Source organism: Schistocerca cancellata, chromosome 7 (genome assembly GCF_023864275.1).
Source record: "Schistocerca cancellata isolate TAMUIC-IGC-003103 chromosome 7, iqSchCanc2.1, whole genome shotgun sequence".
Lineage (NCBI taxonomy): Eukaryota > Metazoa > Arthropoda > Insecta > Orthoptera > Acrididae > Schistocerca > Schistocerca cancellata.
Window position 1 is genome coordinate 139,860,313 of NC_064632.1, and position 22,785 is coordinate 139,883,097.

At 43.2% G+C, this 22,785-nt stretch overlaps 1 protein-coding gene across 1 annotated transcript in view; it reads left to right on the forward strand.

Annotated features, from left to right (window-relative positions):
• Positions 1-16,831: 16,831 nt before the first annotated feature.
• The window catches only part of LOC126092667 (juvenile hormone esterase-like), a 48,733-nt gene continuing 42,779 nt past the window's right edge, over positions 16,832-22,785 (forward strand). Inside the window, exons 1-2 of the mRNA XM_049908389.1 lie at positions 16,832-16,915; positions 20,526-20,663. Coding sequence (XP_049764346.1) covers positions 16,859-16,915; positions 20,526-20,663 — 195 coding nt within the window. The 5' untranslated portion in view covers positions 16,832-16,858. The remainder of the gene's footprint in view (positions 16,916-20,525; positions 20,664-22,785) is intronic.

The following is a 22,785-nucleotide window of genomic DNA, read 5'->3' on the forward strand; positions in this document are numbered from 1 at the left end:
AAGAGAAATTCATGCAATGGCTGGACCCAAGGTAGTAAAATCATTCATTACTTGCTAATTGACTTACATTTATTAAATAATTTAAAAAAAAAGCAACAACAGGAAACACAGTTAAATAATCTTTTAGAAATCATCAATTCTTAAAACAGTGAGGGAATGATTTAAATTCAATAAAGCGCAAAGTTTTAACAACGACAGCAAAATTCTTAAGCAAATATGACACATTAAATGTCCCAGGGTAACACAATTGTTTTATTTTACCTGCTCAAGTTTTAATACAGTCCTTTAAGAGACCTGACAGAATTTTTGAAGGTTAAATGTTATACTCGATTAGCACCAATATACTAACACGTAAACTGTATAAACAAATTTAAATGCCCCAAGCCAACGGAATGGTTTTAAATTACAGACCAATATTTAACACACTCCTTCGACAGAGATGGCAAATTTAAGCAAATACAACTGCCAGCGGATAGCCCGGCTAATTAGGGAAAACTTGATACAAAAAGGGCCCGCCACCAAAGGCAAAAAATAAGCGAACTCTGAAAGGAAGAAATGGTAATGAGCGGATGGCACCGTTAGCCGGGAGGCCCCATCCAGACAAGTTCGGCTGCAGAGTCCAAGACTTATTTCAGTGGACGCCACATTGGGCTACTTATGCACCGGTGATAAGGATGAAATGATGAAGGGAACAACACAACATCCACTCCCCGAGCGGCGAAAATCTCCAACCCAGCCGGGAATCGAACCCGGGCCCGCTTGCATGGGAGGCGAGCACGTTACCACCTTTTCCTTTCTTTTTATTTATTTTTTTCATCACATTTTGCTCGCTTTTGTTCGTTGCATCCCGCTCGGGGCGGACGTCGTAAGACACCCGTTCAAGTTCGTCGTTGATCGATTAACTCAGTTTTTTTATTACAGAGGGCAGCTAACTCTTGAAACATCCCCTTAGAACAATTGTACACGACTGTGCTTAAACTGACACAATATTTTTTTAGCGCAACGCAATCTGACTTTCAAAAATCCCTTCAAAAGAATGGCCCTGACTAACATTAACCTATACCTTTTACAAATCACTTACCTCACAAAAATCTTCGTTACTCGAACTACTGCAATACAGCGAGCGCCACTACTGGCAGCTAAATAAAAGATTCAAACTACGGAAGGCACTAACTACTGATAAGCATAGTTAGCAAATGAAAGATTTTAATAGAGAACAAACAATGTATTTACCTTAATAGTGTTGAAAAACCATAATATACATAGTAGTTCATAATATCCAGTATAACAAATTTCAAAACTCCGCCATCTCTCTCCCCACATCCACCACTGCTGGCGGCTCACCTCTAACTGCGCAACGCTACGCGCTGTTCACATCCAGCTGCCGCTGCCCAACACTACAATGGCAGACAACAATGCAAACTAGCCAGAGACTGCACATAGCACAGCCAGTGATTTTCGTACAGAGCGCTATGTAACGTTGCCAATAAGAAAACATAAACAGGCTACTTACACTCTCTGACCGAGCACGCTAAGCTACCGTGCCGGCTACCACCCAGCTAAGCAGGCGGACACTCTGAAATGATTTAGGCCCGACGCGAAGCTTAAAAGAAAAGACTTAACTTAAGAAATAGTCACCGTGCCGTACAGCAGCTACACACAGGGTAACGGCAGCCGAGAATTCCAAATGCTGCCCTACAATATTGTGCCACCGGTGTGCTGACCCTTACCAGGCAGGGCCTGTTCCACGCAAAGACTGCAGAAACAGTAGGTGAGTCAACGGGCAACAGCAGGGTGCTCATAAAATAAGCGTCCTGCGACAATAAGAAGTCTAGAAATACCAACAGGTCAATTAGTACTGTCTCGAAACTGTTGCTTGAAAAAGCGATCCAGAATAACGTACAACACCTGGCAAACGGCAGTTAACAGTCAAAACTAAGAATTTCAGGTACAGCATAATTTAAACAGTGGCGAGAACCAAGAATAAGTATATAATATAACCAACCTACAAACATAGTTGAAGTAGATTTCAAATAAATTTTAACTCTCCTTTCGGGTTGAAGTCCTGGTTCTATTAGTAATATAACGGTCAGATACCCGTACAAGAAGGCTCGCAGAGCCAATCAGGCTGCAAGAACCAGCTAAGGAATCTCGTCTTACAACGTCCAAAGCTGCCTACATGGAAATTTCCACAGCTCTCTGGGAGCGCTCCTGCTAATAGATCTGCCCATATCATACTCTAAAACATAATTAAAGAGCAAGTAATCACAAATGTTCATAACAGCAGCAGTAGTACCTGCAACAGCTGTCACATTCCCACTGCTTGTACAGACGGTGACCATAATCATGTTACGCATGTCATGGCAAGAGAAAACACTATTAAGGGAGAAAATAACTCTGCTACCGGAGGTATCGTAAAAACAAACATAAAAAAATTGTCACCACAATCGTCCGACTCGAGGATCACAACTAAGTTACTTTTCAGAAAATCACTCAGCGAACGCCGAGTTGGGCAGGTTCAAACAGTTTCTATGAGCAGATACAAACTTCCCGAAAAGCACAAAATCACAACTCAGAGAAAAAATCACAGAGGGCAGGGAAGTAAAAATAGATCCCACTAATGCTAGTTCGCCGGAATCAGCTAATCATAATGAAGGTCTTTTCCGGTGTAACGGTTGCCTCATTCAAGGCACCGACCACCGGCGCGCGACCCCACACGTTTCCCCCAACCGACTTCGTTCCTCCTCATCCCCAGTGAGTGTCCGTTCTACACTCGCCCGCCTCACAAAGATTTCCAACTACAAGACGTGGCGCAAGAGCGCCGCACGCCGATCAGAGGGGAAATAAACCATATATTCGATCTACAGACCACAGTCGATACGAGTCGACACTGCTCGGTTAGCCGCGCGGCATTAGCCGAGCTGTCTGAGGCGCTGCAGTCATGGACTGTGCGGCTGGTCCCGACGGAGGTTTGAGTCCTCCCTCGGGCATGGGTGTGTGTGTTTGTCTTTAGGATAATTTAGGTTAAGTAGTGTGTAAGCTTAGGGACTGATGACCTTAGCAGTTAAGTCCCATAAGATATCACACACATTTGAATTTTTTTTTGAACTGCTCGGTTGTGACGTCGATATACGCTTACATCAAGAGTATGGCCTTTGCATAACCAAGAAACACTTCTCAACTTACTGTCAATTTAACTGCCATCTGGTACTACGTACAGTTCACGACAAAAATTTCCGTTAAAACAAAGCCCATGAAATGCAAATTTGTCTGTCACTGAGTAAGGAAAAGTCACAGCATCTTACACTGTGTCGCTTTCCGCTTGTTACTAAAGAGCGAAAGTCGTGAACAAATGTGGATGCAACCAACCATATTTTATTCCCAAAATAAAGCGATCAACTTCGGGAGGAATGAGATATAGTTGTATGCCAGGCGAAACGGAAGAGCGTAAATGTAGCGTTCGTTAAGCACGTAACATCATAAAATTAGAAGCACTTATCAAGTGATACCACAGTCACACTCTTCATACAAGTGCTATTCTTTGGAAAATCTTTGATTGAGTGTCTGTGTTATCTTGCTGTAATCATGATATACGATAATTTACCGTGGTAAAGAAGATTTGCTGGGAAACCACGATAATTATCACAAGAGTTATCGTGATCCTTTGCCCAGCTGATAACTATTCTCAATACAACAACTCCACAACAGCTGTCATACGAAACACTAGGCATTCCCATGGTGAGAGTGTTCTTATGAAAACCTGGGAATTACCTGAATGTAGTACCATTTCATTGCAAAACCAGTCGTTCGTTATCTGAACTCAAAATCAGTGCACAGTTTGCAAAAGGCGAAGTGAAATATTTAAACGTAATTACTACTTAAAGGAGAATCCCCTTCGCAAATTGTCTTTAAGGAATAAAATGACTATCATTGCTCAGTATAGCAGTCATTGAGAAAAGGAGCTGATTAATCGTATTGATGTAAGCAGAGGCAACTGCTAACCCCACGTCATGCCTGGTGATTAAAAGTATCCGGAGCCGGCCGTTGTGACCGAGCGGTTCTAGGCGCTTCAGTCTGGAACCACGCTACTGCTACGGTCGCAGGTTCGAATCCTGCCTCGGCATGGATGTGTGTGATGTCCTTATGTTAGTTAGGTATTAGTAGTTCTAAGTCTAGGGGACTAATGGCCTCAGATGTTAAGTCACATAGTACTTAGAGCCATTACAACCGATTGAAAAGTATCCGGACTCATCCAAAAACATACCTTTTTTTTCATATTTTGTGCATTTTGCTGCCACCTGCTGCCAGATTCTCCGTATTAGCAACCTCGATAGTCATTACACATCACGAGAGAGAAGAATGGGGCGCTCCGAGGAACTCACGTGGTCAGGTGATTGGGTGTCACTTTTCTCATACATCTGTACGCGAGATTTCCTCGGACCTAAAAATCCCTAGGCCCACTGTTTGCGATTCCATAGTGAAGTGGAAACGTGACAGTGAAGGGATGCGTACAGCACAAAAGCGTACAGACCAACGTCGTCTGCTGACTGACAGAGCCCGCCGACAGTTGAAGAGGGTCATAATGTGTAAAAGGCAGACAAATGGTTCAAATGGCTGTAAGCACTATGGGATTTAACATCTGAGGTTCTCAGTCCCCTAGACTTAGAACTACTTAAACATAACTAACCTAAGGACATCACACACATCCATGCCCGAGGCAGGATTCGAACTTGCGCCCATAGCGGTCGCGCGGTTCCACACTGTAGCGCCTAGAACCGCTCGGTCACAGCGGCCGGCGATAGGCAGACATCCATCCAGACCATCACACAGGAATTCCACACTGCATTAGGATCCACTGCAAATACTATGACATTGAGGCGAGGGGTGAGAAAACCTGGATTTCATGGTTGAGCAGCTGCTCATAAGCCACACATCACGCCGGTAAATGCTAGCTTGGTGTAAGGAGCATAAACATTGGACAACTGAACGGTGGAAAAACGTTTCGTGGAGTGACGAATCACGGAATACAATGTGGCGATCCGATGACAGGGTGTGCATATGGCGAATACCCGGTGAACGTCATCTGCCAGCGTGCGTAGTGTCAACAGTAAAATGCGGAGGCGGTGGTGTTATGGTGTGGTCGTGCTTTTCATGGACGGGGCTTGCACCCCTTGTTGTTTTGCGTGGCACTGTCACAGCACAGGCCTACATTGATGTTTCTTGCTGCCCACTGTGGAAGAGCTATTCGGGGATGGCGATTGAATCTTTCAACACGATCGAGCACCTGTTCATAATGCACGGCCTGTGGCGGAGTGGTTACGCAACAATAACATCCCTGTAATGTGTGTGTGAAATCTTATCGGACTTAAGTGTTAAGGTCATCAGTCTCTAAGCTTACGCACTACTTAACCTAAATTGTCCTAAGGACAAACACACACACCCATGCACGAGGAAGGACTCGAACCTCCGCCGAGACCAGCTGCGCAGTCCATGAAAATGGTTCTGAGCACTATGGGACCTAACTTCTGAGGTCATCAGTCCCCTTACAACTACTTAAACCTGACTAACCTAAGGACATCACACACATCCATGCCCGAGGCAGGATTCGAACCTGCGACCGTAGTGGTCGCTCGGTTCCAGACTGTAGTGCCTAGAAGCACTAGGCCACTCCGTCAGCGTAGTCCATGACTATAGCGCCCCAGGCCGCTCGGCTAATCCCGCGTGGCTTCCCCGTAATGGACTGGCCTGGACAGAGTCCTGAGCTGAATCCTATTGAACACCTTTAGAATGTTTTGGAACTCCGACTTCGTGCCAGTCCTCGACATCGATACCTCTCCTCAGTGCAGCACTCCGTGAAGAATGGGTTGCCATTCCCCTTCCAGAACCTGATGGAACGTATGCCTGCGAGAGTGGAAGCTGTCATCAAGGCTAAAGGGTGGGCCAACACCATACTGAATTCCAGTATTACCGATGGAGGGCGCCACGAACTTGTAAGTCATTTTCAGCCAGGTGTCCAGATACTTTTGATCACATAGTGTGAATCTTATTGAACACATTTGGGATGTTTTGGAACGCTGACTTCGTGCCAGACCTCGACATCGATACCTCTCCTCAGTGCAGCACTCTGTGAAGAATACATACATATTACTTTTGGAGAGTTTTCGAAACTATTCCAGTACCACTAGCTTCCTGATTAGGCGAAGGTGTGGTGAAGTGGTCACTGTAAGGGCAATTGAATTTTCACCAAAACACGATTATTGATGGAAGCTTCGCGTTTCCTTATTTTAAAGCTACATGTTATAAGATGTTACACTGAATATCGGAAATTAAAAAAATAGATAATGAAAAGGACCTTTATACATTTTCTAACGCCTTACATAGAGACTACTTTTCCCAACTTCATGGGGCAAGTGGTCAATGTGTAGGGACGGCCGCTATCGCCCAAATAACCGGCTGTCGGTTGTATCGTTTCTTTTTTAAGTCAGTCTAACTTGACTGTTAAAATTTGCTCAAAAGAAGCGATTCCTGAAATAACTGATTTTCAGTTTTCTTATTCCCATTCTTCCCTGTAGAAAACTTTAGAAATCAGTTTCATGCTGCCCGGAATTAAAATATTATACAGGCAAATTAAAGAAAACTTTGTCCGTTGACCATCCGCTGCTTTTCCCGAAAAGTGAAGAGTGACTGAATACTACATAATATCATCAGTATTGTCCTACCGACTAATTCTTTCAAACCCTTCTCAAAAGTCACGTAATCAATGATACCACTATATCGGTGTTACGAATAGTCAGTGGTATATCGTGTAAAATGAGGTGGAAGAACTCGTTTTTCCTGTTAATTTGTCCGTTTTCAAGGGCTACAAGAAGATAAAGGCATATTATGCATACGCAAGCCCGCAAATAGTTGATTTCTATTTTTATTGTATACTACGAATAAATTGTTAAGTTATTAATTTATAGGTGTTATCGTAATTTCGTTTCTATTTTATTATTTGATGGAAATGACAAACAAGTTTTTAATATTTTAAAGCAAATGGAGCGTTGTACTTCACTGCTAAGTCACATCGAAAAATTATTTACAGATTAAGGCTGGTGCCAAAAAAATGCTTCAAATGGCTCTGAGCACTATGAGACTTACCATCTGAGGTCACCAGTCCCATAGAACTTAGAACTACTTAAAGCTAACTAACCTAAGGACATCAGACACATCCAAGCCCGAGGCAGGATTTGAACCTGCGGCCGGCAGGTTGGTGCCATTCTGCAATACAATGGATGTCCGGTGGCGACGCCTGGAAAGTACCATATAGACCAGATTGGGGCAAGTCTTGCGCACTTGTCGTACACGCGCGCCTTAAGCCACGACACATATCATCTGGGACATTATTGTCTCAGAAATGCTGTATCAGTTCTTATGCCACATGTTTGATGCTCTTTTCTGTCGGAATTGTTATTAAAATAGCACTGATCGCTTTTCCCATTTTCTGTAATAAATCAATATTTCAAACCAATGCATATATTACGAATAAAAATTACTCTTTCCTTAAAAAAGGTTCAATGAAAAACGAAAATTTTTGCGCTACTGCTATGGCTAATTGATATTTCGCTATTTTACTCGCTTATTAGTAAAAAATTAAAAACACATGTCAAAACTGAAACGAAACATATAACGGAAAATACCGGTTACTGGGAGCTAAACTATCGGTATCGGTTTTAGTCGGCTTACCCGTCTCTTCAGTGCAGACATACGTGCTCCAAAAACTGCTGCAACAACGCCACTAACTTGGCGCCTTCGATTAAGCGCAAACACTTTGCTGTTATTATAATGAATTTTCGACAGTTTCATCTACATTACAAGTATGATGAAAAGGATCATATTTTTTTGAGCTGCTTGAAGAGTATCAATTAATCTGTGTGCGTTGGCCTATTTGAAAGCTTGCTCTCTAGCCATTGAGGTAAGCTTCCTGAAACCAATATTAGGGTCGTGTTTTGCCTGTCATTTCCGACTGTTTCTTAAAAAAATGCGCTGTTTTCTTCCATTCTACCGTCTCTCCGTAGATCATTCACTGTAAATCCATAAAATCGCTTCTCCGTTTCATAAAAAAAAGGTTCCTTATTTTTTGTATTGAACATACTACATGAGCTTCGCATTATCTTTTTACCGCCTACTGCATGTCTAATTCCTCTCAGAATTCTTCTTCTCAGCGTATGACGTGGAACATGAAATTATTTTGCTCTCGTAGAGAAGACATCTCATCATTCTTCAGCACCTCAACAGCATTTAACATTGCAACAGGATCTCACGTTGTTCTGATTTCTGGATATATTTTCTAGACATCTTCTTGCCCTAGCATCTGAAAGAATACAGAGCAGCAGCAGCAGACTGTTTTCAACCGGATTCTAGTATAAGACCAAATATAACAGAAGACAGTTTCATCATCATCATCATCATCATCATCATTTAAGACTGATTATGCCTTTCAGCGTTCAGTCTGGAGCATAGCCCCCTTATAAAATTCCTCAATGATCCCCTATTCAGTGCTAACATTGGTGCCTCTTCTGATGTTAAACCTGTTACTACAAAATCATTTTTAACCGAATCCAGGTACCTTCTCCTTGGTCTGCCCCGACTCCTCCTACCCTCTACTGCTGAACCCATGAGTCTCGTGGGTAACCTTGCTTCTCCCATGCGTGTAACATGACCCCACCATCTAAACCTGTTCGCCCCGACTGCTACATCTATAGAGTTCATTCCCAGTTTTTCTTTGATTTCCTCATTGTGGACACCCTCCTGCCATAGACAGTTTTTTTTAAATAAAATTGATCAATTAATTCAAAATCGTCGCAAAGGTATAGAATGACGGATGTTACCTTTGCATGTGAAAGTATTTAGATGTAAATCTGTAGTGCTATGTATAGTACGTGCAAGTGTCTAGCTCTTACTGGGAAAAACGGTTTAAAAATGAACTTGCCAGGAAAAGTGGCCAACAGTGGCCGCCTTGGCCACTTTTCCTGAAGAGTAATGAGACCACGTTCCCCTATCAGACGCCATGTCAGCACTAGTGGTTCAGAGATGAAAATCTACAATCGATAGAAGCAACAAGGAACTGTATTCGTAAGTCCAAATATGTTGTTTAAACACCGATATTGCAAAAAAGTATTATTCAAGGTTTAAGTGACGTAACAAGAACAATAGAATTGACTTACATTTCATTATACAACTTAAAACTAGAAAAGTACCTTACAGAAAGCAGTGGAACAAGCTTCCTGTGCCAAACTTAATAAAAATAATAGCCATGTAGTTCAGAAATAGTTTGACTACTTCTCGACAGCCAGCGGCACTGTTCAGTGCAGTGGTCACTTTACCCTCCACTTTAACCTCCCAGACCATCTTACCCCACATGCATTGTGCGGTCCTGCCCACTCGACGATTATAGGGTGCCTAAATTATGCTGCGTTCCCGGAATGCTATTCAACAACTGAAGCAAATAACGTTAATAGTTTTTATTACAAATAAGAAATTGAAAGTGCTCAACTCTGAACTTGCAACGGTGTCGCAAGCGATGGGCGACATGCAAAAAATCAGTGTCCTTTGCTGTATACAAGGTCCATGTAAGCAATTGGTGTGGACCACACGTCACTGCTACTGTAGTGCTCCCCTAGCAGTGTGCTAAAACTGTGTGAATATTGTCCCGGCGAGACTGGCGGGAGCAGAGCTTGTATTCTCTTCGGCTAGAGGAGCTCCTTTCGTGGTGCTGTCCTTGTCAGGGGGCTACTGGCTGACGTAGTCTCACCGCCTTCTCTGGTCTTGCGTTCTTCGTCTACGTTCCGGCGCTTGTCGATACGCCGGAACATTCCTCTGTATACCGTTAAAGAGAAGCTTAATATGGTAGACAAAGAACGAAACCTAATTGATTTTCACATTGAAGGGACCTACTAGCATCTGTATAGTTGTTTTTGCTTAATGTGACACAACATGCCAACAATAACTATACAGCGTATTCCAACAGTCAGTGAAAGTAGGGTGCGAGAGCGTTCACGTCACAACGCTCAGTACACACATTTCAACTTTAGATGAGTTCACTCGATGCTGTTGGCATAAAATCTGTCTGTGAAGAATAAATGCTCTCTGTTAACGCTGTCGTCGCCATCAGTGTCATCTTCGCCGGATTTGAGTCGGTAGGCAGTCAGGATCTTTACTACGTAACATTATGCAATGCCTCAAACACAAGGCCACCAGGACGTCACCATTAGCAGTAAAAGTACTCCAGTTTTCTCCTCATTATCTGCTGAAGCCGTTCCTTTATCTGTTCGGCCCTCTGGAAAACACAGCAACCACTTCACCAGGTGACAGCCTCACCTGTACTGACAGTCATCAGTTCGTCGAGGCCCTTGGACTTGGCTCCATCCGTAACTGTCTTCTTCTGTGTCATTCCACTAACTGACCTCTTCCGATTCACTCCGGGAACTAACCCCTTCCGAGTCACTCCAGGAACTGACTCCTCCCCTTCGTCTACCTCCAAGCACAGCCAGCCTCGACCAGCGCTGCAGCCCTCCGCAAACTGTGCTTAGTGTCGACGGCGCGATAATACACGCACTACTCGCGGACACTTCGCTTCCTTCCAAGAGATACTGCCTGTTCCAGGGATGCACTCGACTCCCCGCCACCGTGTGCGTCTGTCCCCAGCTCGGTCGCGGTGATACTCGCATCTAAACAGGTGGAAAAAAGCATAAAAGTAGGATTGCTATGAAAATATTATACCAAGTCTGAAGCAAACATGAATCGAGTTCGTTATGAAAGACATAAACAATCATGATGGAATCACATAGATTCTTTCATAACACGAGTAACAGAATAAGGCGTTTGCATTTCCTAAATGGAAACTGGTACAAGGGCATTCACTTTCCTGTTGTGTTACTGCTATATTAGATCTTTGGCCAACCTCCGTTCTTCCTCATTACCTCAAAAATTCTCTTCCGCATTAGTATTGCCAGGGTTTGTAGCTCTTGCAGTGAAATGGTCCACGCTCATATTGCTATTTCAGCTCACATTCGGACTCAAATTGCCTTCGATTACTATAAACACGCCTTGCAAGTATTTCTCAAAGGTTTTCCACGCAATTCAAATCCGACCTACGAGTAGGCCAGGGCAAGAAACCTAGCTTCACCTTCAGACCAGTTCTTTGCTGTAGCCAACACATTTCCAGATGCATTATCTTGTTGAAACATTAGGCTTTCGCCCCTTATGTTCTCATAGATTCTAATTCATTCTATCTCTAACATCTCTGTTTACATATTTTAGTTCATTCGCCCAAGCAAAGCGTGATTCACCTTTACTGCAAAAAGACTGCTCAAATCATAAGACTTGCGACACCAAAATTTCTGCTCATTCTTACCTGCTGTTCTGTTCTCACATCATTCCTATCATAATGAAATCCATCAAACTTCTTCCCGTCACTGAAAATCACTTTTTTCCCAGTCTGAAGTCCATGACATATGTTTTCCAGCACACTCCAATCTGACCTCTTCATGTTTGGGTACTACAGAAAATTTCTGCAGTCATTTCAGGAAAGGAAGGTATCTGTCATTTGAAAAAAAATATCGTCGTGTACGTCTGGTAGTTACTGACAACTGCAAATAAGCATCAAGTTGAGAAGAATAACAGTTTGTGCCCTTTACTCTGTGCAAAAGAAACCGTTTCGATGCCTCAAATAATTTTCTATGTAGTCCATATTTTTCTATTATGTCAATATTGTGCGCCCAGTCTGACGAAATTATCAATCACTGTACTTGAACGGTTCAACTTATTGACGATTTGGCGATTAGACAGTCCAATTTCCTTGTACTCACCGACTTTTGTTGTTTCGTCACGTCGTAACTGTTTTCCACGAGGCAGTGTCACAATTGTGGTTTGTGTACATAGTAAGCACTATCACTAACGTCTGTTTCCTATTTGCAGTAAAGGCAAATATGAAAACATTAATGCCACACAGAAGGGACTGTCCTTATTCTGTGTTCCACCCGCTACCAACTGAATTGTTGATGTTCTGTAATATAATGTACTACTGACATCACGTGCGATACCATCTCACTGAATTTTTCAGTATACTGCATCTCATACTATTGTATATACACTGTGCCAAGTATTCCACACAACAATGTTAAATGTCCTGGAAGTATTCATGCGATTATACTAAAATCCACTACAGCATTTCGTGAACCGCTCCGTCCCCTTGTCGTGACACTAGCGCGATACACAACTTGCGAAGGAATTTCTTGAGTCGGGGAAAAACAACTGTGGAGTTTGAGATGGTACACTGGTTAGAACCGCGGTAGAGAATGGAAACGAGAATGTAACTGCTTTTAATTTGGATAAAATATTTGAAAGCCTTCTGTATACGAAAGTGTATTTGTTGCTATGTGTGCCGATGTAACTAGGCATGTTCAGTACAACTAAGCCGCCGCCAACGGCGAATCATTTAATAATGCACTGAATCAATGACAAATTAATTGTATCACTGACGAAAGTGCAAGTACGAGTTAATGTTCTAACATAGTTTTCAACTCATTCGCAGACTCTTACAGAGAGTCGTTATGTTTCGCTAATGCTAGTGATTCGCTTATACACGGGAAATTCGGAAAGTAAGCTCCGATGGGATGCGAAATGGAAACCACAGTGAAAACCCAATGAAGCTTTGCACATATATGGTGGGCAGTGTCTCGATTGTGCCTGTCGATCGCTTCCCGCCGCTCTTTTCGGTTCTCAGCGCACAGTGAGCACGTAAAGATGCTTAGAACAATAGTGTCTCCCGCGAAGTACGAGAGCCATGTGTGACATTACGCCTGATGTCACGCAGCCCACATAACATAGCTGTCACGCATTTCCTTCTGTTTGACAATTCTCGGCCGCTGCTCCTGCAGCGTTTTCGATGTGAAGTGTTTGATCACCCACGATAGAGCCCGTAATTGACTCTCCCTGTGTTCCGTCTCTGCCCACATGAACCGCTAGTTGTGAAGACAACGTCCCGGCGCAGACAGTGAGCTGTAGACCAGCGTAGAGATTTGGCAGGAAGGACTGGCGGCTTGCCTTTATGACAAGGTTATTGGAAAGTTGGTACAATGCTACGACAAATGACTAAATCGGAGCGGCGACTACTTAGCGAAGTAAGTGGAAGGTGTAGCTAACTGTAGCAAATAAAACGTTTCTGATTTTCATAGTGGTTTCCATTTTGCGGCCGATCAGACCTTAGTTTCGAATAAGCCTCGTACTAAGTGGTCATTGAGCCTGGTAATGTCAGTTTTTCCTCTGGCAGAGTTCCAGAACTTCTGCTGGTGCCAAGGTTCACTCTGACCCCATTCCATTATATTACACAACAGAAACAACGCCGCATATGCAATTTACTCAGAGACAACTAACTGAATGTAGCATTCCTCATAGAATAGGTACCCACTGCGAATGTGGCAAGAAACATAGCCATTCTGGTTAATAAACGAACAACTATGGTCTGCCAGTTACCAGTGAAACTTTTATCAGCATAATTTAATTTATAAATGTTTAGTTAGGCTTCATGCAATATAGAAGGATGTATTATGATTACTTGATTTTCTTTGCGTATCGACCAGACGAAAAATTTGAAAGTTGCAGAAACTTCCAAAAAACAATATCGACAATCATATTTTGGTATAAGTCGTTTCAGTGATGTGCAATATTGCTCATAAAGTACTTTTGTACCACTTGAAACCTTCTTTTCACTGTCTTTCGACTTGATTTGTAAATACATTTGTTGCTGCCAATTTTGTACTTGCGTTGTAACATTTTTAGCAATTTATATTTCACTCATAAATTTCATAACTCTGTAAATTACTTGTTTATTTCCCCGCTTCATAACATTCATCTGAAGGTTACTAGCTGGCCGCAGTGACCGAGCGGATCTAGGCGCTTCAGTCCGGAACCGCGCTGCTGCTGCGGTCGCAGGTTCGAATACTGCCTCAGGCATGGATGTGTGTAGGTTAGTTAGGTTTAAGTAGTTCTAAGTCCAGGGGATTGATGACCTCAGATGTTGTCCTATAGTGATTAGAGTCATTTTAACCATTTGCATTTGAAGGTTACTAAAATCAGTTTACCTCGTGTAAAGCGTTTTATGCGTCTAGAAATATTATGTAACTATTCTACTGTAGGGTTCTATCATTCTTTTCTGTATTGCTTTATGTAGCTGCACAGTTGCTTCTCTGGTGTCGACAGATTGCATAAAGTTAAACTGTGCATCGTATATCCTCTCCTCGCTTTTATTCCCTTGTCGTAACCATAAAGAAGTGTTTTGATATGTCAAACTGATCATCATGACATCTCACATCCATCTATTGTTTCGTTCCTTAGCAATGGAAACTTAGTGTCCTTCAACAAATCAGTCTCCTATTTCAAAAGATTACATGCTAAGAGAATGAAGATCGTTCCTATTTTCTGACGATCACTCACTTCCTAACTCGCTGTATTGTAACTTGATACTAATGATCAACTCAAATGCTAGCTAATGCTTTATGGTTTCATTCTGTAGCCTCTAACATTCCCAGCAGCCTAGTAATAGTTTACTGTGAAACAAAATGGAATGTTATGCATTCACGAGATATAATTTTTTACACATAATGTCTGTTCTACCGAAAATTCGTTATCAGGCTTTTCATACAGGCTGACGTGAATAAAAATTATGTTCATATGCATAAGAAACGCTAAACGCATATCAGTCGTTCGTACTCTACGTCCAAAGAAAGCGTTTCAACTGTTGGATGACACTTTAGTGTGAGAGCAAACGGTTGTTGTGAAGAACTGCTGAATAATGGTGTTTGGGTTCCACGCATCATCAAAATTACAGTAATTGGAAACTACGTTGCTAGCATCTGTTTTCTGTTCTTTATAAGGTTTTGGGGTATCGTAAAGGCATTCTAAGACGAAAAAAACTGCACCACACAATAATTAACCGAATGGGACGGAAATCGGTAGATGCAATATACATGTACAGACGAACAAAGATTACAATTTCAAAAGAAAGAAAATGGATGATTGATTGAAGAGAAAAAGCTCCACAGATTGACGAAGGCAGCATAGCTTTGGTCCACTTCTGGCCCTTATGAAAGCAGTTATTCGGCAACGCGTTAACTGATGAAGTTGTTGAACATCTTCTTGAGGGATTTCGTACCAAATTCTGTTCAACTGGCACGATAAATACCAAACATCCGTGGCAGTTGAAGGACCCTACCGATAATGTTCTAAATATTTTCAATTGGAGAGATCAGGCGAACTTGTTGTCCAAGGTAGGGTTTGGCAAGCACGAAGACAAGCAGAAGAACCTCTCGTCATGTGCGGCCGGACATTATCTTGCTGAAATGTAAGCCTAGGATGGCTCGCCATGGAGGGTATCAAAACGGGACAAATCGTTGACGTTCCGCAGTGCGTAATGATGCTGCGCATGCCGACCAAAGTCTTCACAAGCTGCGACATAGTCTCGAATTGAACACTGACCCGAATATAAAATAGATTTCTTTTACTTCACAAATGTTTTGACGTCAGACTACCGGTTTCGGCCTATGATGAACATCTTCAGATCTGTTTTATAAAAACATGTCCTAATACACTACCAGTATGGCTCCAGTATATTCGAACTTGCGACCGTAGCAGCCGTTTTTATAAAACAGATCTGAAGGTGGTCGTTAGTGACCTAAACCGGTAGTTTGATGACAAAAAGTTTGTGACCATAGACGTGAAGGAAATTTTTTCAAAGAGGTCCCGTTATGAAAACAACTGACGGCTCAGACCTCCACTCCTGACTATCTAGCTGTATGACAAACGACAGTGACGAGACATATATTCGACCGGGACACTCATTTGCTGGAGTATAAATGTCTTCAGTGATGAGTCCCGGTTAGAACTGATCCTCGATGACCAGCAGTCTTCGACCTGGAATCTCGCTGACTGGAATACAATTGTCTTCAGTGGCCAACCCCGCGTCGAACAGAGTCCCAATGACCGATGAAGACGTGTCTGGAGACATCATATGGCCTGACAACTGGGAGTGATGGTCTGGGACGCCATTCTTTTCATAGTAGGACCACTTTGGTTGTCATACGTGACACCTTTACATCACAGCGGTACGTTAGCTATATTCTATGACCCGTCTTGTTGCTCTTCATGCAGCAAGATAATGTCCGGCCGTCCACGAAGTGAGTTTCCACTGCCCGTCTCCGTGTTTGCTATACCGTACCTCGACCACCAAGGTCGCCTGATCTGTCCCCAAGTGAGAATTTTGGAGGATTAAGGGTAGGGCCCTTCAACCAGTTCGGGATTTTGACGACCTAAGGCGCCAGTCGAACAATGGGATATCGATCCCTTAGACGGACATCCCACAAAGACAAGCCGAGTAACTGCTTGCATATGTGCCAGAGATGCACCGACGCAGTAGTGACTTTCTCAGTTTGTGAAGCTCTTTCTCTTGAATAAATCATCAAATATTTCTGTAGATGTACATCACCGATTTTCGTCCCTTTCGGATAATTCCTTCATTAATAGTATTTTTTCTTTTTTTGTTGTCCTTATCTTACGAGAACGAAGTTTCCATTCTATCTCGAGTGCAGTGGGTCAGAGGAAAGTAAACGCTGGGGAAAACGAGAACTATCTGTAGAGGTAAAAGATGAACACTTCTTACTGATTAACTCTAGAGTAGTTTTTTAACTTAAATTTATCTCTCTCTCAATCAGTGTATCGACTCGAGAGCTGGTACGTGTCACCACACATTGCTATATAAAGGTGACATCGCTAGTTGGTACAGCAGTCACGAGCCATCTTCTGTTCTCGTCACGGCACAGATATGACGTCACTTGTTTCCTCAGTATTTCTGATATTCGTCGCCCTGATTGGCTACACGGTGAGTTCAGACCTTGCGCCGTTGTCCAGCAAAGGGTACATAGTTCTTTGCTTCGTATAATGCAATCTTATTTTCTTATTCCTATCAAGTTCACCGCATTATCTTCACTAACTGTAATAAATTACACGTATAAGGTTGACCCGAATTTTCTTTAACTTGTCGGACTCGCTTGTGAAACATCTATTATCCATACGTTCCAAGGCATTTTCACTTCGTATTTGCTCATTCCTGACCGTTTTACTTTTCGTCTTTCTTACGACATTTCAGAGAGTTACAAGTTTTCATGTTTCCCCTCCGTCTACGAGTCAGTTTCATGCAGACGTTTCTTCCGGACGAATAGCTTCACGAAAGGACTCTCAATTCATCATTACAGTCGTCAGTTTGCCATTCACTGCTGAATGATCGCCTCGCTCACTAGGTGTAGAGGTCTTGCTCTGTGGACATCTACGTCGTTTCTGGATCACCTGCCAATAGTTGGTCATTTCAGCTATCACTTGGAATCGAGGAAGGTGCAGCAGCGGTAAGACACTGGGCTCGCATCGGGAGGACGGCAGTTCGAAACCCCGTCCGGTCATCTAGGGTTTAGGTTATCCGTGATTTACGTAAATCACTTAAGCCATATACGGGATGGTTTCTTCACTTTTATTCCTCACTACGAGCCTGTGTTCAATCACTAATGACCTTGTCGTCGACGGGAAGTTAAACCATAAGCTTTCTTCTATTCTCATTATACGTATGTCAAACAGTAGATTGACTAGATGTTCGTCTATATTCAGTTAATTTTCATTATATTCACAACAACGTATTCAATCTCATTCTCTTTCCCAGGCCGTTTGTTTGTTATTGTGTTCTGCTAGTAATTCAAAATACGCATCTCTCTACAGAATGTTCAGAAGTCCTCAGGTATTTAATAATTTTCACACTAGCTGTTTATGCGTCAGCACCGTTACAGGTGTTTGCCATTCCACGTAAACCGGAAACATTGTTCCAAAAAATTTACAGAGTGATTCATGGATATGGAACCACCCATCAAAAAGCAATTAAAATCGATATATTAAGTCGCTTAGTTTGAGATTGATGGGCTATGTTAGCAAAGATTCGGACATTTTGGAAACCACTACCTTGGATACAACTCGTAATTTCCGTACTGAAGAAGCGATTCATTTGCCATAACAAACACGTAAAGATTTACTCGAGGAAAACGATGAGGTCTTTGACACAGTACAGTGACTCATTCTCGAGTTACTTCGCGTTTTGTACAAAAACAAAGCAACTGCTGGTGATAACTCATAAGGGCTGCAGTATGTGCCCGACTCGACATGTTGGCCAGCACTTTGTAAGGTTTTCACCATCCGCTTCGCACGCTCCTCAAGGTCACTTAGCAAAACATATATGGCAATGCTGGAACGGGCAGCGACTATCCACTGCTAGATGTGTGCAGGGTATATGATCTTCACTGCATACACAGCTTTACATGGCGTCAAAGACAGCTATCTACACTACTGGCTATTAAAATTGCTACACCAAGAAGAAATGCAGATGATAAACGGGTATTCATTGGACGAATATATTATACTAGAACTGACATGTGATTACATTTTCACGCAGTTTGGGTGCATAGATCCTGAGAAATCACTACCCAGAACAACCACCTCTCGCCATAATAACGGCCTTGATACGCCTGGGCATTGAGTCACACAGAGCTTGGATGGCGTGGACAGGTACAGCTGCCCGTGCAGCTTCAACACGATACCACAGTTCGTCAAGAGTAGTGACTGGCGTATTGTGACGAGCCAATTGCTCGGCCACCATTGACCAGACGTTTTCAATTGGTGAGAGATCTGGAGAATGTGCAGGCCAGGGCTGCAGTCGAACATTTTCTGTATACAGATAGGCCCGTACAGGACCTCCAACATGCGGTCGTGCTTTATCCTGCTGAAATGTAGGGTTTCGCAGGGATCGAATTAGAGTAGAGCCACTGGTCGTAACACATCTGAAATGTAACGTCCACTGTTCAAAGTGCCGTCAGTGCGAACAAGAGGTGACCGAGACGTGTGGCCAATGACACCCCATACCATCACGCCGGGTGATACGCCAGTATGGCGATGACGAATACACGCTTCCAATGTGCGTTCACCGCGATGTCGCCAAACACGGATGCGACCATCATGATGCTGTAAACCTAACCTGGATTCATCCGAAAAAATGACGTTTTGCCATTCGTGCACCCAGGTTCGTCGTTGAGTACACCATCGCAGGCGCTCCTGTCTGTGATGCAGAGTCAAGGGTAACCGCAGCCATGGTCTCCGAGCCGATAGTCTATGCTGCTGCAAACGCCGTAAAACTGTTCGTGCAGATGTTTGTTGTCTTGCAAACGTCCCCATCTGTTGACTCAGGGATCGAGACGTGGCTGCACGATCCGTTACAGACATGCGGATAAGATGCTGTCATCTCGACTGCTAGTGATACGAGGCCGTTGGGATCCAGCACAGCGTTCCGTTTTACCCTCCTGAACCCACCGATTCCATATTCTGCTAACAGTCATTGGGTCTCGACCAACGCGCGAAGCAATGTCGCGATACGACAAACCACAATCGCAATAGGCTACATTCCGACCTTTAGCAAAGTCGGAAACGTGATGGTACGCATTTCTGCTCCTTACACGAGGCATCACAACAACGTTTCACCAGAAAACGCCGATCAACTGCTGTTTGTGTATGAGAAATCGGTTGGAAACTTTCCTCATGTCATCACGTTGTAGGTGTCGCCAGCGGCGCCAACCTTGTGTGAATGCTCTGAAAAGCTAATCATTTGCATATCACAGCATCTTCTTCCTGTAGGTTAAATTTCTCGTCTGTAGCACGTCACCTTCGTCGTGTAGCAATTGTAATGGCCAGTAGTGTAATTAACTTAAATCCGAGGAACACTGCGGACTCTAGACCTCGGCGACCTGTAAATGTGTGCTCAAAATTTTTTATATTGAGCTACTACTGACCCCAGTTCCCTGAGAGAAGCGATGAGCACTGTGCTCTGGACTGTTACTGAAGGATGCTGGAACAGCGATTCATGTGGTTTCATGTGTAGCCGTTTTAGACCATCCAGGCTTCGGTTTAGCGCACCAGAACTAGTTTCACGCAGTTTCGCGAGAACTTTCACGAGCGAATTGCGGATAAAGAATGCTCTGTTTTGGTCGCATCAGTTTTAACTCATCTACTGTAACAAGGATGCTCCTCAATCCTGATATCAGTACGACCTCAGTGCGTTCGGCTTGGATTAACACCATCAGCTTCACGTCACATGTAAGGAAGAAGTATCAGTTATGACTCGAGAATAAATGAAGCTATGCGCAAATAAAAGGCGCCACTATTTTTTACCGTGTTATTCACTGTCTCATATGAAAATCTACGAGTTGCACTCAGAATGGTGACTTCCTAAATGGCCATTGTTCTGTTTAGCCACCTGTTCTGTTTTATAAGGCCGATTCCATGCCTGTAGGCGACCTTGTATTTCGTTTTACAGCAGTACTCTAGGCAAATATCTTATTTAACTACAGTTCAACACAGAGGTATGTTTTATTTTGGTCTCTAACTCTGTATTCACATTTTTGTAGGTGGGGCAATACGCAACTGTGCAGACAACGTATGGAGCTCTGCGGGGCGTGGCTAACACCACACTCAACGGAACTTCGTACTACCAGTTCTCTGGCATCCCATTTGCAGCCCCTCCTCTCGGTGAACTTCGCTTCAAGGTGAGAACCAAGTCTTTTGGAATACTGAGTGGTACATTGCATAGCAGATGTGCTATAGTGAGTCGGTGGTTCTGTGATTGATATCAAAATCGAGAATGTGAGGCTTACTGTTATTCACCTAATTAGTACGCCCTATTAGAAAAATCACTTTTCGTCCCAAACACGCTCTTATATTGTACTGAAGACATCAAAGAAATATCATATCAGCAGCAAGTATGTGGTGCTTTTGCGCAAACAAATCTTCTGCAATCCATGCTGCTACAGGATCTAAATGACAGAATAGAATTACGTGGCACGAATGCTCTTCCTGTGTCTCTCTGAAGTGCTTTCAGAAAAAGAGGCCGAATCCGGGGGAAGGAAACGTAGAGTCAAATTTACTGCTTCGCATACTTGGGGGTGTGGAGGATAATAATTTTTCATGACATTACATGTCAGCATGGCTTATATCAAGGGGACTGTACCCTACGCACAGGGATGACATGTCGATTACTAACATAATACCTGTTTCTGTAGTTCAATGAATCTATTGTTACTGAGCACTTCATTGCTACTAGGCACTGGATGAGGACAGTAATGTAATCTAGGCCTTCATGTTTAGTTTATAGAACAACGATGTCAAGAAAACTCTAGGAATACGGCTGGAAGATAATGCAATCATTGTATTGGTTTTCGCTGATTTAAAACCTGAGTCTCAACCTACTCCCAAGGCAGATTTCAGAACTTAATTTTACAACAATTAACTTTTAGATGATTGGAACGCACTGCCCTCAGCAATAGCTACTGTGTCCTTCATAACAGAATGTAGCGGCTATTTTCAGTTCTGTTCGTGTACCTCTATGGATAATATAGGACATGAATATGGGGATTTTCCCGTAGTATCATTTCACGAGCGTACCGTGGATATCAGAAATTCGGTGAAACATGAAATCTCCTACATCGCTGCGGCCCGAAAAAGATCCTACAAAAACGAGACCAAAGACGACTGAAGAGAGTCGTTCAACGTGACAGAAGAGCAAACGTTCCACAAATTGCTGCAGATTTCCATGGTGGGCCATCAACGTCAGCGTGCGAACCATTCAACGAGATATCATCGATACGGGCTTTCGGAGCCGAAGGCCGACTCGTGTACCTTTGATTACTTCATGAATCAAAGCTTTACGTCTCTCCTGGACGAGTCGAAACCGACAGTGGAATGTTGATCACTGGAAACATGTTGCTGATTGGACGTGTCTCGTTTCACATTGTATCTAGCGGCTGGACGAGTACGTATGGAGACAACCTCATGAATCGACGGACTCTGTATGTTAGCAGAGGACTGTTCAAGCTGTTGGAGACCCGGTAATGGTGTGGGGCGTGTGCAGTTGGAATGACGTGGGGCTCCTGATACGCCTAGATACGACTCTGACAGGTGTCACGTATGTAAGCATTCTGTCTAATCACCTGCATCCATTCATGTCCACTGTGCATTCCGACGGACTCAGGCAATTTCAGCAGGACAATGCGACACTCCACAAGTCCAGAATTGCTAAAGAGTGGCTCCAGGAACGCTCTTCTGAGTTTAAACACTTCCGCTGCCCACCAAACTCCCCAAATATGAACGTTATTGAGCATATCTGGGATGCCTTGTAACGTGCTGTTCAGAAGAGATCTCCACCCCCTTGTAATCTTACGGATTTATGCACAGCCCTGCAGGATTCATCGTGTCAGTTCCCTCAATTACTACTTCAGACCTTAGTCGAATCCGTACCACGTCGCGTTGCGGCTCATCTGCTTGTTTACGGGGCCCTACACGATATTAGTCAGGTGTACCAGTTGCTTTGGGTCTGCAGTGCAGAATTGTGGTGTGCGTACTGTAAGACCTTCGGTACACAAACCATCAGATTATTTGACTCGTCTCTCTAACGAAGTAGGCGAGTGTCAGCAATATGTCTCGTGGTCTTGTCGTGGCGTGTTTATATTCTGCCTTTAGGTCAGACGAAAAAAATGCCACTTGCACACTTAGAGTAGCAGATGGACGGTGACAAACTTCAAACAGAACTTGATTAATTCTCACGCATACTTATTAAAATAATAAAAAGCATAGAAATTACTTTACTTGATTCTGTATGCTGTTTACAATTGA